General features: G+C 38.3%; 1 protein-coding gene across 7 annotated transcripts in view; it reads left to right on the top strand.

The window, feature by feature from the left end:
- The window catches only part of Trpm6 (transient receptor potential cation channel subfamily M member 6), a 169044-nt gene that overhangs the window by 115034 nt on the left and 39534 nt on the right, over nucleotides 1–14476 (top strand). For all 7 annotated transcript variants that reach the window (XR_007349047.1, XM_048806915.1, XM_048806914.1 and 4 more), the window contains 4 exons: nucleotides 343–517; nucleotides 721–835; nucleotides 4071–4264; nucleotides 11543–11675. Coding sequence is in view for 6 of the 7 variants with exons in the window: in XM_048806915.1 (XP_048662872.1) it covers nucleotides 343–517; nucleotides 721–835; nucleotides 4071–4264; nucleotides 11543–11675 (617 nt within the window). In the remaining variant the exon portion in view is untranslated. The remainder of the gene's footprint in view (nucleotides 1–342; nucleotides 518–720; nucleotides 836–4070; nucleotides 4265–11542; nucleotides 11676–14476) is intronic.

Genomic DNA, 14476 nt, shown 5'->3' with positions numbered 1-14476 from the left:
CCCTTAGGTTAAATCTCTAGTATCACAAAACAAAACAAAAAGTTGGATATTAACTAAAAGCTGCTCACATTTTATATATATTACTGTTTAAAAAAAGAAGCATGTATTCTCTACTCAGCATATTTGTGTGGTTCCATAGATCAGTTTGACTTGAAACATGTACTGTGCAGAGAAAAGGAAATAATTTGCCAAAGAAAATCCAGCTGTTTATAGAGTAGGGCATTTTAGTTAATGACTAGACAATATTATTGATAAATGTAATTATGATGGCTGCTAGTATTTATTTTTTTTTTAAATTTCAAATCTGTGGTAAAATTCCAGTTGAGCTGTGCTATTTTGCAGGCAGCAAACATGTTTTACATTGTCATCATGATGGCCATCGTCTTGCTGAGCTTTGGAGTGGCGCGCAAAGCCATCCTTTCGCCAAAGGAGCCTCCGTCTTGGAGCCTCGCTCGAGATGTTGTGTTTGAGCCATACTGGATGATGTATGGAGAAGTCTACGCTTCAGAGATAGATGGTACATAGGGGATTTGGCCAACATGCAGAAATTGAACCTTCATAGGTACTCAGTTAAAAACAAATAATCTGGAGAGTACTTATCTGAATCTAAGAAGTGCATAAAGTTTGGCATTTTGCAAAGTTCAAGTGCTCAGTGTCTGGGGAGGGTTTTGGGACTGTGGTTGATCATCTCTCTCGCTCATTTACATTCTCTGTGTGTAGTTTGTTCAAGCCAGCCGACTTGCCCTCCGGGTGCTTTTCTTACTCCGTTCCTGCAAGCTGTCTACCTCTTCGTGCAATACATCATCATGGTGAACCTGTTGATTGCCTTCTTCAAGTAGGTGATTTTAATTATATTTGCTTGTTTTATTTAAATATAAGCTGGGGACAAGCATGTAGAGGAGATTTACATGTATGTTGAGAATATTACCTCTGTTTTTGTGTTTCATGTTTTATTTACTGTGGCTTTAAAGCATAGGCACGAAAATCCTGGTAGGAAGGAAGCAGAGCATGTGAGGCAATGAATCATTATCAATAGAGAGAAAGCGTACTGAGAGCATCATGGGAAGAGATCTTGAGTTGTCATAAAGGGAGTCAGGTTAATGAAAGAGCAATAGTTTATGGGTCCTTAGAGTTCTTAATGCACCTTTTACCCATGGGTCTCAGAATATCTCGTTCTCTCTTTTCTTCTCTCTCATTTTTCACTTTATCTACATCTCCTTTTTATGGTTCATCTTTGTGTCTCTGGGCCAGACCTTGCTTTTCCTTTATGTATGTATTTATTTATTGTGATCTTGTCCAGTTCCTGTGTATCTTGACTCATTCCACTTTATATCTCTAGCCCGGCTCTTATTATACCCCAGTCAGGTAGATTTAACTGTCCTCTTCCATCACTAGTCAGAAATGTAGTAGTTTCTTTTAAATTTAAACTGTCCAGACTCTTGATTCCTCTCTTTCTCAGTGTATACTTACTCTGTTACTAGTGGATTGCAAATCTGTGAGGAAGAACATGAGTTTCTTTTGAAACAATATCTTTTCAGCTGTTTAGAAACCTGCTGGAGTCATTCTCAATGACTGTTGTTATCTCTGTCTCTAAACTGTTAGAAACTGAGATTGAGTCAGCCCTTGCCTGTTTGACCACCCCTCACTACCCTGCTCTTACCATAGAGCCTCCTCATTTAATTTTCTGCTTCAGTCTTTGGTCCCTCTATTCTGTTCTCAACACAGTAGCTCAATTAAAACCCCTTAAAAACATATGTCAGATGAGGTCACTCCTCTGCTCCAGACCCTTGAGTGGCTTCCAATTTTCCTTTGAGCAAAAATCAAAATCCTTACAATGACCTATATGGCCCATGTGATTTGGCTTCCGATCTTCTTAAATCATCCTTCATCCCACTTTTCCCTTTAACTTATTTCTGTTTTAGTCAGCTTGTTTGCCACTGGGACCAAAATACCTGACAAGAACAGCTTAAAGAAGGGAAAGTTTATTTTGGATTTTGGTTCCAGCGATTCAGTCCATGGTGGGCTGACTGCATAGCTCTGGGCCCATGGTGAGGTAGAACATCATGGCGGAAGAGTGTGGAGGAGGAAAGCTGCTCTGTTCATGGTGGCCAGGAAACAGAGAAATAAAGGGAAAGGGGCTACAGGGAAGGACCTCATACCAAATCATATAGCATTCTCCAAACATACTGGCTGCTCTCAGTTTTTCAACAACACAGATGCATTTACACTATGTTCCCTATGGAGTGCTCCCCCATCACAGCCATGTGGCTCATTCCCTCATGCCCTATTAGGCCTCACTTAGGCATTACAGTTCAAAGTTAAGCCCTCTTTACTCTTCCATATCCTTGGCATGTCTTGTGCCCCTTCTTTGTTTTAATGCTCACAAACAGTATAGACATAATCTGGTTTATGTTTTATTTATTTATCATGTTATTCTGTTATTCAGCGCTTCTACTCCACAAGAAGAAATATTTTTCTATATTTTTTTGCTCATAAATTTATCCCAAACACAGAAACGAGCATCTGCTTATTTAGTAGATGCTTTATGAATGAAAGCAAACTAGTGCAGCATTGGCAAAAGGCTGGTATTTTCTGAATGCCTCTTATATGCCAGGCACTCTGCTGGGTATTTTATTCATTGATTATCTCACGGAAGAAAGATAAGAAAAAGAAAATCACTGCATGGAAGCCAAGTTTAAAAAAAAAAAAAAAAAAAAAAAAAAGTAGAGAAGGTAGAGACTGGAGGTAGGCAAAATAAATCATATCTCCCCCAAAGTGCATGTTGGTTTTGCACCTGGGATATAGAGGACATATCTTCCCACTTGTTACAAGACTATATGTTAACTGTCATCTCTCTTAGCCTGGCTGTTTTATGACCGCACTACATTTATTGATATTTAAGTATACTATGGCTATTTTTGATATCTCATATAATATTAAAATAGGATGTAAGATTTTTGTTTCTCAAACATGTTGGGTGTCAGCTGGGCACCATGGCACACACCAGAAATCCCAGCAGCTCGGGTGGCTAAGACAGGAGGATTGTGAGTTCAAAGCCAGCCCCATCACTGAGTGCTAAGCAACTCAGTGAAACCCTGTCTCTAGATAAAATTATAAAATAGGGCTGGGGATGTGGCTCTGAGGCTGAGGGCCCCTGAGTTTAATTCCTGGTACCCCGCCCCCCAGCTCCTGCCCTCCCCACTATGTTGGGTGTCAAAAGAGAGGCTGAGAAATCCTCACATGGACCCATATTCTAATTTTAGAGATGAACACAAGGAGGACCAAACAAGCTGACTGACCCCCAGATCAGACCACTTGTTCAGGGGCCCTTTAAGGCAATTATAGCAATTATTAAAGTATCTGAAATACACTATGAATGTCGCCATCTGCTGGTGGACAAGCAGTAGTCATGTTTGGACCAACAATTTGTAATAGAGTGGTTCTCACCACTCAAATGAGTTTCTAATTCAGTAGTTCTGGAATGGGGCCTAAGGATTTGCAACTCTGGCATGTTCTCAGGTGATGAGATGCTGCTGGTTCAGTGGCTGCACTTTGAGATCCACTGTGCCAACCCAGCCACCTATGTGTGGGTTGTTCACTGGATGCATCCTATGAAACTTCTCCCATTATCTGAAGCTGGCTTTTCCCAGGATAGTTCCAATTCCTTCTCCTTATCATTGCTCAAGTTTAGTTTGTCTGTGCTTTTATTTGCTAAATTGAGCCACTCTACTCAAATTTAACTCTGCTGTTAAATTTTGTTAGTTCAAGCAAAATGCTAAGGTGGATATTCTATCATACTCTCCCCCCAAATCATACACTTAAGTAATCAAAGATCATATGTTGTTTTGAATAACTACCATTCACCATTATTTCCATCTTGAGTTTTATAATGTCAATATTTACTGTCTTCCTATTATAACTGATGTAATTTAAGGGAAAATCCAAAGTGACCTATAAAAAAGAGGTGGAAAAGGAGGATCAGAAAAATTGTACTCTAAAGAAAGAATCTAACTGCTGTTGTTTTGGGATCCCACATTAAAACCTTGTTCCTCTCTTTCTACAACTTACAGCAATGTGTACGTAGATATGAAATCCATTTCAAACAAGCTATGGAAATATAATCGCTATCGCTACATCATGACATACCATGAGAAGCCCTGGCTGCCCCCACCTTTCATCCTGCTCAGCCACCTGGGCCTCCTCCTCCGCGGTCTGTGTTGTTACCGAGCTCCACATGATCAAGATGAGGGTGACGTTGGATTAAGTAAGTTTTTATTGGTGGGGCAGGAGGAAGGAAGAGAGTAAAGGGTGGAGGTCCATGGTGAAGACACATTGGAGCACTGAGAATTAAAATCAAGGGCCCAGGATGAAAGACAGAGTTAATTAACAATAGACTGTCAGCTGGTGTACCTGGTCTAGGTAAATACATTGACCTCATTTTTGGCCCTTTGCCAAGATAAGTGATACTTTGAAAGAAAGGAACAGGTAGGGACAGAATCTGTGTTTGAATGTGGAAAAGCTTTCTGTTATCTGGAACCTGTGTTTTCCCTGCTGACCTGGTAACTCACTGAAGGAACTCCTAGGGAGTCGTCACCTGATCCTTGCTCATTTCCCTGTTGTGGAAGGTGGAATTCAAATAGAAAGCCATTCCAGAAGGCCTTAGGGTTGAAGGAAAATACAGAAGCAAGGCTTTTCTTAACTGATTAACTAGAGTTCTGGGTCTCTGGTTCTGTCATCTGTGGAGGATGAAAGGAGTTCTGAAAGGGATATTTCTAATTTTTAAAAACTTCAATTCAGGATGCAGAAATATGGAATTATGGGTTCTCACTTTTTGTTCTTCTAGAGTGCAAATCTACATATTTGGACATTTTTCTAGTTCATCTTGTTTAATTGTTTAGTCTAATTAAAAATTTTTTTTTTCTTTTCATGGTGCTGGGGATTGAACCCAGGCCTTCCAGCATGTGTAAAAAGCAGTCTACCACTGAACCACACCCTCTGCCCTTCTTTGCCAAATCATGACTATGATATGACAGCCCACTCACTGTCCTAAGAGAACACTATTCATTGTGCTGTACAGACCCTCTCTGATGCCTGTCAAAAAATCCCACAGTTGGTACCAGGTCCATTTCTAGGTTAATTCCTACGCATAGCAGTCAGTGGCATAAAGTCACGATACTTTATCCCAATTCCTTAATCCAGAATACTTCTGAAAACTGAAAGTCTTAATTTTTTTTTTAATAAACTGGGGAAAATTCATTTGGCCAGAAAAGGTCCAGAAGAGGGAACTGCAGTATTATTATTCGTTGATTTTATTGTAGAAATAGTAATGTTTTGATTTTGAGGAATGTTCTAGCCTTAACTAAGGAGTTCACATTATTTATAATGTATATACCATGTTACTTTTCTAAAACTAAAAAAGAAAAAATTTGAATTATATTGCAGATAAGGGATAGTGGACTATTTATATTAATAGGGGGCCATATTGTCCCCTACAATGTTGCTATGGGGTTGAAAGGTCATCATACTCTTTCGCTAGTTGTAGCTGGTTCTGTGAAGTACTTTCTTTCCTCTTAAGTCACTTTGAAGATTTTTAAAAAAATTTTCTTCCCAATAGATTTAGCTTTTAGAAGGAAGCCAAGGCACAATTGAAATTAAGTTGGAGACTTATAATTATACTGTAAATTTTAGGCTTCTAATAGAGAGACATCCCAGGCATTGGCCGCAGAACCATTGCAACCTAATAGGGTGTGAACCATTAAAGAGATCCCGGAATTGGTTAGGCTTTGCCCAGACTTTCTGGTGTCCTATAAAAGAGGCTTTCCTGGGCTTACTGTTATCATGGCTTACAGGACAATTCCATTAAAAAACTCAAGTAAACTTTTCAATTGAAGGTGACTTTGATCCCAAGCTCTGGAACATTTTCATGGTGTTACTTCCGATTCTTTGTACGGAGGATAGAGACATTTACACACGAGGCAGCAGTGACACCTGGCGGATAGTCGTAGGAATGCTCCACATTTGCAAGGTGCATCCATCTCTGAAATTGCAATTTTAATAGTTTGCTTCCGGCGTCCACAGCAAAGACTCACATCAGGACAGTTTTTTTTTTTAAATTTTCTATAGCCTGTATATTTATTATATAAGACTACATAACACGGAGATAAAATGAAAGATAAAAATGATATAGTCCCAAATATCAACATGGTTATTTCTGAGTGGTGCAATTAGGATTTTTTTTAAACATTTGCTTATTTAGATTTCTTAAAGGCTCTGCAGTCAGCATGTATTACCTCATATGAAAAGTTAGAGAAGTGAAAACTAACTATTCTTTCAGACTTCCTTCCTTCTGCTTCTACTATGTTCCTTTGCCATCTACAGGAAAGGCCTGTGAGAGTATTATTTTTTTCTGAACCATTTACCTTCTTTCCCAGTTTTCACATAGTATATGGTACTTAATAAACTATTCTCTGTAAAAATCTCTTCTTTTTAGTTACACATGACAGTAGAATGTATTTTGTATATATAATTTTATATATACATAGAGTATAACTTGCTCTATTTAGGATACTACTCTTGTGTTTGTACATGATATGGGTTACCCTGGTCGCGTATGCAAATACAAGGCTAGGAAAGTTATGTCCTATTAATTATACTGTCTTTCCTATTTCCCTGACCTCTCCCTTACCTTTTTTCCCTTTGTTTAATCCAATGGATTTCTGTTATTCCCCTTTCCAACCCTGCTTGTTTTGGGTTAGCATCACATATCAGAGAGAATATTTAGCCTTTGGTGTTTTGGGACTGGCTTATTTCACTTAGCATCAGATTCTCCACTTCCATCCATTTACCAGCAAATGCCATAATTTCATTCTTCTTTATGGATGGGTAATATTCCATTGTGTATATATACCACATTTTATTTATTCATTCATCTCTTGAAGGACACCTAGGTTGTTTCCATAGCTTGGCTATTGTGAGTTGAACTTCTATAAACATTGATGTGTCTGGGTCACTGTAGTATGCTGATTTTAAGTCCTTTGGGTATAGACCAAGGAGTAGGATAGCTGGGTCAAATGGTGGTTCCATTCCAAATTTTCTAAGGAATCTCCATACTGCTTTCCATAGTGGTTGCACCAATTTGAAGCTCCATCAATATTGTCTGAGAGTACCTTTCTCCTCACATCTTGGCCAGCATTTCTTATTACTTATAGTCTTGATAATTGTGATTTAGATGGTAGTGAGGTAGAAGCTCAGTGTACTTTTAATTTGCAATTCTCTAATTGCTAGAGATGTTGAAAATTTTTTCATTATTTTTTGTCCATTTGTATTTCTTCTTTGAAGTGTTTGTTCAGTTCCTTTGCCCATTTATTGATTGGGTTATTTATTTTTCTGGTGTTGAGTTTTTTGAGTTCTTTGTATATCCTGGAAATTAATGCCTTGAACATTGATGCAAAAATTCTCTATAAAATACTGACAAAATGCATACAAAAACACATCAAAAAGATAGTGTACCATGATCAATTGGGGTTCATTCTAGGGATGCAAGGTTGGTTCAACTTACAGAAATCAATAAGCATAATTCACCACATCAATATATTTAAAGACAAGAATCACTTGTTTATCTCAATAGATGCAGAAAAGCATTTGACAAAATTCAGCATTCATTCATGTTCAAAATATTAGAAAAATAAGCGATAATAGGAACATATCTCCACATGGTAAATGCCACATGTGCTAAACCCAAGGCAAACATCATTCTCAATGGAGAAAATTTGAAAGCATTCCCTCTAAAAGCTGGAACAAGATAGGAATGCCCTCTTTCACTACTCCTATTCAACATAGTCCTTGAAACTCTAGCCAGAGCAATTAAGACAAAAAAAAAAAAAAAAAAGAAAGAAAAGAAATTAAAGAGATATGAATAGGAAAAGAGGAGTTCAAACTATCCCTATTTGCCTATGACATAATTATATATTTAGAAAACTCTATTGGAAAGCTTCTAGAACTCATAAACAAATTTAGCAAAGTATCAGGGTATGAAATCAACTCCAATAAATCAATTGCATTTCTGTACACCAGTGATATATTAGCTGAAAGAGAAATCAGGAAAACTATTCCCTTTATGATAACCTCAAAGAAAAGTATTTGGGAATCAATCTAACAATAGAGGTGAAAGACCTGTATAGCGAAAACTACAGAACACCAAAGAAAGAAGTTGAAGGAGATCTCAGAAAACGAAAAGATCTCCTATGTTCCTGGATAGGCAGAATTAATATTATTAAAATGGCCATACTACCAAAAGTGCTATGCAGATTTAATGCAATTCCTATTAAGATCCCAATGATCTTCTTCATAGAAATAGAAAAAGCAATCATGAAATTCATCTGGAAAAATAAGAGACCCAGAATAGCTAAAGCAATCCTTAGCAAGAAGAGTGAAGCAGGTGGTATCACTGTACCAGACCTTAAACTGTATTACAGAGCAATAGTAACAAAACCAGCATAATATTGCCACCAAAATAGACTTTTAGACCAATGGTACAGAATAGAGGACACAGAGACAAACCCACATAACTACAGTTATCTTATTTTAGACAAAGGCGCCAAAAACTTACATTGGAGAAAAGATAGCCTCTTCAACAAAAGATGCTGGGAAAACTGGAAATCCATATGCAACAAAATGAAATTAAACCTGTATCTCTCACCATGCATAAAATTCAACTCAAAGTGCATCAAAGACCTAGTAATTAAACCAGAGACACTCCACCTAATAGAAGAAAAGTAGGCCCAAATCTCCATCATGTCAGATTAGGCCTGGACTTCCTTAATAAGACTCCTAAAGTGCAATAATTAAGATCAAGAACCAACAAATGGGATGGGAAGAAACTAAAAGTTTCTTCTCAACAAAAGAAATAATCAGTGAGGTGAATAAAGAGCCTACATTTTGGGAGCAAATTTTTATCACATGCACATCAGATAGAGTACTAATCTCTAGGATAAATAAAGAACTTAAAAATTTCAACCTCCCCCAAACAAATAACCCAATCGATACATGGGCCAAGGAACTGAATAGACATTTCTCAGTTATACAATCAATCAACAAATATATGAAAAAATGTTCCACATCTCTAGCAGTTAGAGAAATGCAAATCACAACAACTCTAAGATTTTATCTCACTCCAGTCAGAATGGCAGCTATAAAAAATACAAACAACAATAACTGTTGGTGAGGATGTGGGGAAAAAGGCACATTCACACATTGCTGGTGGGACTGCAAATTGGTGCATTCAATCTAGAAAGCAGTATGGAGATTCCTTGGGAAACTGGGAATGGAACCACATTTGACCCATCTATCTCTCTCCTTGGTCTATACCTAAAGGACTTAAAAACAGCATACTACAGGGACACAGCCACATCTGTGTTTATTGCAGCACAATTCACAATAGCTAAACTATGGAACTAAACTAGATGCCCTTCAGTTGATGAATGGATAATGAAAATGTGGTATATATGCACAATGGAATACTATTCAGCATTAAAAGGGAATAAAGTCATGGCATTTGCAGGTAAATGGATGGAGTTGGAGAAGATAATGCTAAATGGATTTAGCCAAACCCCAAAAAACAAATGCTGATTTTTTTTCTGATTTAAGGATGCTGATTCATAATGGGATTGGGGGTGGAGGGAGCATGGGTGGATTAGATGAACTCTAGATAGACCAAAGGGGAGAGAGGGGTAAGGAAGGAGAATAGAGGTAGGAACGACAGTGGAATGAGATAGTCATAATTACCCTAAGTATTTGTACGAAGACATGAATGGTGTGACTATATTTTATGTACAACCAGAGATATGAAAAATTGTACTCTATATGTGTAATATGAATTGAATGCATTCTGCTGTTGTACATAACAAATTAGAATAAAAATTGGAAAAAAAGAAAGTATGTTCTCTATATAAATCATTTTCAAAGAATAAGTGGGAGAGACTCAGCCTGGTGTTTCCACTCTTTCTTTTTTTAAAAAATTTTTATTTGTACTTTTTAGTTATGTATGACAATAGAATGTATTTTGACATATTATACATACATGGAGTATAGCTTCCCATTCTTATGGTTGTACATAATGTGGAGTTACAAATGGTCATGTATCCAGCTGCTTTTGTGTAGTACTTCTCCATTAATATTAAGAATACAATGTGACAATCTTTTATCATACAAGCTACATTACTATCATTTTTATTTTTAAAAGTATTTGTTTGTTGATTTTTGTGGTGCTGGGGATTGAACCCAGGGGCTTGCCTATGCAAGGCATGTTCTCTACCCCTGAGCTACACACCCAACCTAGTTCGATCATTTTTAATACAAATGAAAAAAAACCCTCATATCCTTTGTCCATTTTGTGTGTTGCTGTTGCAAAATACCTGAAACTATTTCTGAAGAAAAGAAATTTACAATTGACTTTGTACTAGTTTGTACTTTAAGGCTCCCCTTTTACACAGATTTTATTTTTGAAGATTTGTGACAATTTTAAAAACTTGAAGACATTTCTACACAGTAGAAATATCAAGAAAATGAAGAAAAAGTTATGTCATGAATACATAAAATAGGTATAGAAAGTTATCTATTTTATCACTACATTAAAATATACACAAAATATTACTAGTACAAATTATGCACAAAATTATATAAAAACTAAAATTTATAGAACAGTTATGGTGCCAGAGTAGTTATGGTACCATTTGCAATCAAGGAAATTTAAACAAATGTAAAGATGCAGCATTAAATCACAACTACATAACAGTAACTGTGCTACACACTATATTATTGTTATTATCTTATAGCCACCTACTCCTGTTGTGGTGAGCTCAAGTGTTTTAACTATCTACTTAAAATGCATGAAACACTGATTATCACACGAGCAGTTCATTTTTCCAGTAAATTGCTTATCATAGTAAAAAGTGATCTCTCGCAGTTCTTTCAAAATTTTCACAATATATCATACAGAACAAGTATTAATCATATATTTGGTAAGACTGTCAACTGAAGGCTATTAGTAGTTAGGTTTTTGGAAAGTCAAATGTTATATGTGGATTTTTGACTGCATGGGCCTCAGTGCCTCTAACCCTCATGTTGTTGAAGGGTCATCTCTATTTAGTAGGTGGCTTTGGAGGCTGAAAATTCAAGATCAGGTGGCTCCATCTGGTTGGCCTTTAGTGAGGATCTTGTAACATGGTGGATGACATCATGTGGTGGGGATGCATGGAGGTGGTTAGGTACACACGGAAAGACAGGAAGCAAGGGGTGGAGGTCCAGGCTTGTTCTAACTGGTCCTGTGAGATCTACTTTAATCCCTTCCAAGGATGGTGCCCCATAGTCTGATCATCTCTCAAGGGTCTCACCACCTCAGCAACACTGCACTGAGCCCCAAGCTTCCAGCACATGATCCTCTGGGAGACACACTCAAGCTGTATCCAAACCACAGCGTACCCTGTATCGGCTTCCATTAAGGGAAAGAATAATCTTTTTTTACATATAAAATTTATCACCACAGAACTCTACCTGAGTAAGGAAGATCTGAAAAAACTTCATGATTTTGAAGAACAATGTGTGGAGAAATATTTCCATGAGAAGATGGAAGGACTGAACTGTAGCTTTGAGGAAAGAATCCGAGTGACATCAGAAAGGTAAAGTGTTTATCTTTTCAAAAATTCCCAAAGCCCGATTCTGTTAGAATATCTAAAAGAGTAGAAAGATCCACTTTCAAATCCCAGAAGTTTGAGTTCTCTACAATTTGAATCATTTTTTAGCTTAGGCAATTTATGTCATTAATGTGTATTTACTGAGCATCTATTATATCTCTCAGGTACTCTTCTCATTTCTAGGAATAAGTGGAGAATAAGAGACTGTCCTCTTCAAGGACTTACATTCTAGTGTATGTATGTAGCGGGAGAGGGATGAAAGAAATGGAAGATATAGACAACAACAATAAAAAAGCAAGGAAAACATAATTTAATATTAGTAAAAGAGCTATGAAGAAAAATGAAGCCGTTTAAGGGAATAGGAAATGATGGTGGTGTGAGGTCTCGCAGAGTTGGGAGCGTTGGGTTGGACTGTTGTAGATAGCCTTGTTCAGGAGGGTCACTGGGAGGAGTTTGAGGAGAAGCCCAAAGGAAACGAGAGGAGTGGGCCAGGCAGGGCCACCTCATGGAACAATGAACTCCACCAAAAGAACACGGATGCAGCCACCTGGGTCCCCAGGGGTGGAGTGCAGTGTGGTTATGAGGAGGCATGGGGTCTCAGGATAGGCAGCTGCCTGACCAGCAGTTGGGTGGTGGAGCTGCTGGCAGCCTGAGGAGTCCTGGAGATAGCCATGACAGACAATGTTTGTTACAAGTTTCTCTGTGAAGGGAATCGAGATGGAATATAAGGACATGATGAGCTCCTGGTGTTTTGTTTCATGAGGAGAAAAGAAAATAAATAAATATGGTCCTGGAAATGCACCAGCAAGGGAGAAACTGCAGAAGCAAGGAGGAGGCAGTTTGCTGAAAGGAAGTCCCTGAGAAGCTCGGTTAATGGAGGACCCAGGCTTTTCCCCCAGGAAAGGAAACAGGAGAGAATATGGCTGGTGCACCTGAGGAAGCAAGCAGGGTGTGGGCACACAGCTCCTGAGGCAAGGCCATTGGCCAAGAGTACTTGTGGGTATGTGTATTTTGGGGAGAGGATGGTGCTCTTGGGAGATCATTCAAAGGTTTGAGGAAAAAGAGAAAGATGCCTTGGAGAAAGTGGATACTGAGAAACCTGATGGCCTCCAAGGCATTGCGGGTGTGTTACCGGTTGCAGATGCCTGGCCTGTGTTAAGATGTGGAAGACCGTGTGTGACTATATACATTTTTAAAAACAGAATTGCTCTGTGTTCCTTCATTTAAAAAAATGTAAGAAACTAGTTAGGTGTGGTGGTGCATGCCTTTAATCCCAGTGGCTCAGGAGGTTGAGGCAGGAGCTTTGCAAGTTCAAAGCCAGCCTCAGCAACTTAGTGAGGCCTAAGCAACTTAGCAAGACCCTGATAATAAAATATAAAAAATAAAAATATAATACAAAATAAAATATCAAAAAAGCTGGGGATGTGGCTCATTGGTAAGGCGTCCCAGGTTCAATCCCTGGTAGCAAAACAAAACAGAACACCACAAAACAATAACAGCAATGAAACAAAATAAAATATACAAGAAACCGACTACAAAATGTTTAATCTAATTCTGCATATATTTTTCCATCTATTTTAGATAGATGTGAATTCTTAAATATAACTTTATTTAAAGCTGAATCATATTATGAACTTTCTAAATGGCTCACCACAGGCAAAAGTTCTATTTATACGATTCTGTACTTTTCTATTGATACCATATTTATGTAAATGTGTTTATGTAGCTGATTGAACTTCAGGTCTTCAGAAGATGGGTCCCACAGCCTGGCCCAGGTAGTGGTGGTGGGAGAGAGTAAAGAAAATCAGAAAGGACAATTCGTGAGGCATGGTGGGGACTAGATGGAGCCAATGGAGAGGATGGAATCCAGGATGACTGACTCTGCGGTCTGTCACAGAGGTAGTCAGGTGAAAGGTGGCACCACCAAGATAGAGCATACACAGGTGTAGGAAAAAGCAGCTTAGATCTGTGGAGCTTGATATTCTTGGGGCACATCCAGCTGAAGATGACCAGGAGGCTTTGGATGAATGGATCTGAAGCCCTGGGGCAAGTTGGAATTGGACAAAGAGACCATCTACCTCTTGGGAGAGTTAGTTGTAGGAGTCACCTGCTTGTTGTTGCAAACAAAAGGAATGAGGAAGCTCATTATAGGGGAAGCTCTAACTTAAAAACCTCATCCATTTTCCCTCTTGATGGAGTTGTCTTAACAGCACAAATTTTACACTGTCCTCCTTGCTGAGGTCATTTCTGGGGAGCACATAAATAAGGTGTGGGAAAGAGAGAAGAAAATTTTCTGAGGTAGCTGAGCCATAGTTTGAAGAGCGAGAGAAAGATTAGGGGCCCAGTCATGACTGCCTTCCTCTAAAGAAGAAACCACCTACAGCCTTCCAGAATGAAATAAGTTATGAACGTGGAACGAGAGCGTGCATTAGGGCCGTGTGCTGTCTTGCACACCTTACGTGGAACACCAACTTCCGTGGTGACCTCAGTCGTGCAAACTAGCTTTTCTTTTTCTTTCTGTTCTGTGGAATAATATTTTTCATATTAAGCATGTTTCATGCATTATATTTGGGAAATCCTGGGGTTCCTAAAAAATGTAAAAACTCTGTCATATTGTGCATTGTGACTTAACTTGTAGGCTTGTAGCTTGAACACCTCTCATCGTTATTTGACCACAAAACCTTATTGAGGAACATCCTTGAACAACTCCTCAGCATGGGAAGAGCTGGGGACCCTAGGACCTCCAAAGAAACTTGCCTAGATCCTGAATGAGTCTCTGAGTAGTT

Source organism: Marmota marmota, unplaced genomic scaffold (genome assembly GCF_001458135.2).
Source record: "Marmota marmota marmota unplaced genomic scaffold, marMar, whole genome shotgun sequence".
NCBI lineage: Eukaryota > Metazoa > Chordata > Mammalia > Rodentia > Sciuridae > Marmota > Marmota marmota.
Note: the sequence above shows the minus strand (reverse complement) of the source record. Positions and strands in the feature narration are given on the sequence as shown.